At 45.9% G+C, this 4,260-nt stretch overlaps 1 protein-coding gene across 1 annotated transcript in view; it reads left to right on the top strand.

The window, feature by feature from the left end:
• Window positions 1–2,570: 2,570 nt before the first annotated feature.
• Window positions 2,571–4,260, top strand: part of KAT2B (lysine acetyltransferase 2B) — a 106,068-nt gene continuing 104,378 nt past the window's right edge. The window contains exons 1-2 of the mRNA XM_040481112.1: window positions 2,571–2,677; window positions 3,763–4,234. Of these exons, the coding sequence (XP_040337046.1) occupies window positions 2,571–2,677; window positions 3,763–4,234 (579 nt within the window). The remainder of the gene's footprint in view (window positions 2,678–3,762; window positions 4,235–4,260) is intronic.

The following is a 4,260-nucleotide window of genomic DNA, read 5'->3' as shown; positions in this document are numbered from 1 at the left end:
CAGAGCCTGACGCGGGGCTCGAACTCATGGACCGCGAGATTGTGACCTGAGCTGAAGTCGGACGCTTAACTGACTGAGCCACCGAGGCGCCCCTGTTTTTGCATTTTTACATGCACCCACTGGACATATGCAGAATTGTGCTTATATGTCAGTGTGCCTATTTTTAATACAAATGGTATTATACTGTACAGGGTTCATTCAATAGTACTTCTTGGAGATCTATTTCTGCTATTACATTTGTATAAAGGTCGTCATTTGTAACAGCCACATCATGTACTATAGTATTAATATGCCAGAAGTAAACCCCAGTGGTCAAACTGCCCCCTACAATTCCTATTCCCCAAGCCCTTCATTTTCTAATTGTGGCTTCCTTACCTCAGTAAATGGTGTTAACCTAAATAAAGAGGTAAATCGAGGCAAGTTTGAATGACTAGAAATCGAACTGTTTTGGGAATAGCAGAGGAATTGCCAATCAGGAAACATATGTTGCAGCAAGCTGCAGGTGTGTCCATTGAGGGCTTGGGGTGGGCTGTGTTTATGGGCAGGGAGGAAGTCCGGCCAGAGTCCAAGCAGTTAAGTTTGTTAAGTTTGTTGGCTTTGAGGATGGGTGACAAGACATTCTTTCCTTCTTTCAAGTTTATTTTTCTATTTTGAGAGAGAGAGAGAGAGAGAGAGAGAGAGAAAGTATTAGCAGGGGGCAGGGGGCAGGGAGAGAGGGAGAATCTGAAATCCGAAGCAGGCTCTGAGCTGTTAGCACAGAGCCTCATGTGGGGCTTGATGTGAGGCTCGAACTTACGAACTGTGAGATCATGACCTGAGCTGAAATTATTTTTTTATTTTATTTTTTTATTTAAAAAAAAATTTTTTTTTTAACGTTTATTTATTTTTGGGACAGAGAGAGACAGAGCATGAACGGGGGAGGGTCAGAGAGAGGGAGACACAGAATCTGAAACAGGCTCCAGGCTCTGAGCTGTCAGCCCAGAGCCCGACGCGGGGCTCGAACTCATGGACCGTGAGATCGTGACCTGAGCCGAAGTCGGTCGCCCAACCGACTGAGCCACCCAGGCGCCCCTGAGCTGAAATTAAGGGTCAGACACTTGACCCACTGAGGCACCCAGGTGCCCCTGGGAAAGGATTCTTATTGCATAATCATTGGTCAGGAGATAAGTCTCGGTCTTCTATAAATCAGGTATTTCCAGGAAATCATTCTCAGTTCTTAAGTTCTGTTCTTCTGAGGATGCATGCGTGAGATTCTCCCTTTTGTATCTTCTGGTTCCGTTTTATTTAATTTGTTTATTAAGTAAACTCTATCCCCAATGTGGGGTTCAAACTCACAATCCCGAATATCGAGACTCACATGCTCTACCAACTGAGCCAGCCAGGTGCCTGCTCTGGTTCCATTTTAAATTAAAATCCTTCCACGGTTGCAAATACTTCACAAACCAAAACATTGCCTTTTGTTTTCTTGGTACTCACTTTGTAAAAGGGCCCCGCATGTAGGAACTTACTGAGTGCTCACAACAGCCTGATTAGGAGGAGGCAGCAAGACTTCTGAATCCTTTGCCCTTGAAATGTCCCTGCCTGGTGTTCCTAACACACTTTGAATAGGCCTTGAAACTGTGGGCCTTCAGCCTAAGGCAGTATGTCATCTGGGTGCTCTGAGTGGGGAAATAATGAAAAGTAATGTTCAGCTGATGTCACAAGCCATTCACCATTCAGACAGTGATGGTTTTCAGGCTGGATTGAAATGAATTTGTTTTCTTCTGCTTCAAAACATCCTGGAAATAGCCTGCCTCCTGAGTTCTGGGGCTGGCTGGGGAGGGGGCAGGTGACGGGTGAGTTAACATTAAAGCTAGCGTACTCCTCCAACATTTTATTATGAAAAATTTCAAACGTACAGAAAAGTTGAAAGAATGGCACAGTGATCACTCCTATCCCCACTACCTAGATTCACTCATTAACATTTCACTGACTTGTTTCGTTACCTAATCTGCTCATCTGCCTATTTGCTCCTTCACAACTATATCAATTCATCTTAATTTTTATTTTATTTTGTTTTATTTGAGAGAGAGAGAGAGAGAGAGAGAGAGAGAGAGAGATGGCACGAGCAGGGGAGAGGTGCAGAGGGAGAGAGAATCTTTTTTTTAAAATGTTTTCACTTTTTAAATTTATTATTTTTTAAATGTTTATTTGAGATGGGGGAGGGGCAGAGAGAGAGAGAATCCCAAGCAGGCTCTGCACTGACAGTGCAACTCGGGGCTCCAACTTTGGAACTGTGAGATCATGACTCGAGCCAAAATCAACAGTCAGACGCTTAACTGATTAAACCATCCAGGTGCCCCTCACCTTATTTTTTGATGCATCTCAAGGCAAGCTGCAGATATCATGATGCTGCACCCATAAACTTTCAGCATGGTCATCATTAACTAGAGTTTAATATTTATAACTTTTAAAGAATATTTGAGGGAAATTTATATCCAGTAAATGCATAAATCTCCAGTGGAGCATCCCATAAGTTTGACAAACGCCTACCTGCGGAACCCAAACCTCCATTGGTATCTGCCAACATCATGATGTTAGACTTTGTTCAGAGGTTCACAGCCTTTAAGATTCTTGTTCTGCTGTGGGGAGAATGGCAGTTAATCTGCGAAACCTCAGTTAAGCCAGGAGAGGAGAGGTAAGGAGAAGCACGTCAAGCATGCCAGGGACTGTCCTGATGGAAAGTGACTGGAGTCTGCCATTTCCCCCTTTAGGGTGGACTCAAGTTGGGAGAGGCTCTTTCCTTTTGTGTGGTCTACTGTCGCGGTTTAGATATACAAACTTTTTATTTTTCATTTTAATGTATCACTGCATTAATAGTCAAAAGAACACAGAGACGCTGGGAAAAGAATAGAGAAAATTAACTGGAAAAAAACGGGACTGGCAAGGGGAATGTTTCCAGAGAAAAGCGCATTCCTTAAGGCATCTCTGGCTGAGAGCTACATGGCATGCAAAGAATTTAATAATGCGCACATTATGACCCATATTACATAAAAATTATGACTCCTATTATGAAAGCACCGCACTTGTGAAGGGACCTGAGAAATAGCGTTGGGCTTTTAAAACTGTTTTAGAAAGGCCGACCGAGGCGCACAACTTTCAAATGAAAAACCGGAATGTGCGCACCACACTCATTGTCATCAACAATGAAAAGGACAGTTCTCAACCATAGTTGAAAACGCTGAGTCGAGGTTTTGTTTTGTTTTGTTTTTTTAATTGTTTTTTAAGCGTGAGGCCCAAATCAACAGTCATTCTTTGGGTTGCGGCTTAAATTTTTTTCCTGGTTAGTAGGAATGCTAGTGATACCAATTTTGAAAACTACGGAACATTATACAAAGAAAATAACAAGGTTATAATCCCATCGATGCAGAGATGAGCCCTGTTAACAAACTTTTTGAATTCAAACTTTTCCCACTGCGAACAGTTTTCATTTTGCTAGTGCTTTTAGACAACCGTTCTTTTTAACCACCAGCGCTTCTTAAAAAAAATTACAGAAAATACTGATAAACACTTTTTTCCCCCCTCTGGCAGACGGGATCCAGGAATTGCTATAGGAAGAAAGCGTTCTTAATTAAAAAAAAAAAAAAAAGTTGCACAGAAAAGTATTTAAAAAGAGAAATAGAAAACATTACGCCTTTATTTTGGTGACTTAGTAACAAAGAAAAGGATTAGCTTGGACGGGTTCTTTTCAAAAATATTTTTTTTTCCTCTGGCTCCCGCTAGGGTGGAGGAAGTTGTCTCCGTTCGGAGAGTGTGGAATAGAGTGGAAGAACAAATGACTGGGAGGCTCTGCCTCGTTGGGGAGAGCGGGGGTCGGCCGGGGGCGGGGGCGGGGGCGGGGGGGGGAGGCCGCGGAGACAGAGGAGGCCAGCAGGTGCCTGCGCTCCAACACCCTACCCCCACCCTCACCCCCTCCCTCATCCTCACCCCGAGCTTGGCCTCGCCCCCTGGCGGGCGAGCGCTCGGTGCCGAGCAGCGGGGGTGGGGGGCGCAAACCCCGCGGGCAGCGGGAAAGAGGCCGAGGGGGGCCGCAGGGGCCCGACAGGCACGGAGAGGTCGGCACCCGTGGGCACGCACCCTCAGCCCGCAGCCCGCAGCCCCAGGAACATGTCCGCGGCCGGCGCGCGGAGCGGAGCCTCGGGGAGGAGGACCGGGGGAGGGCGTGTGCGGCGGCGGCGGCGGCGGCGGCGGAGCCGCTAGTCCCCTCCCTCCTGGGGGAGC

Source organism: Herpailurus yagouaroundi, unplaced genomic scaffold (genome assembly GCF_014898765.1).
Source record: "Herpailurus yagouaroundi ecotype Mexico unplaced genomic scaffold, PumYag 159, whole genome shotgun sequence".
In the NCBI taxonomy this organism is placed as follows: domain Eukaryota; kingdom Metazoa; phylum Chordata; class Mammalia; order Carnivora; family Felidae; genus Herpailurus; species Herpailurus yagouaroundi.
The sequence above is the reverse complement of the archived record's forward strand: the minus strand, read 5'-3'. Positions and strand labels throughout refer to the sequence as shown.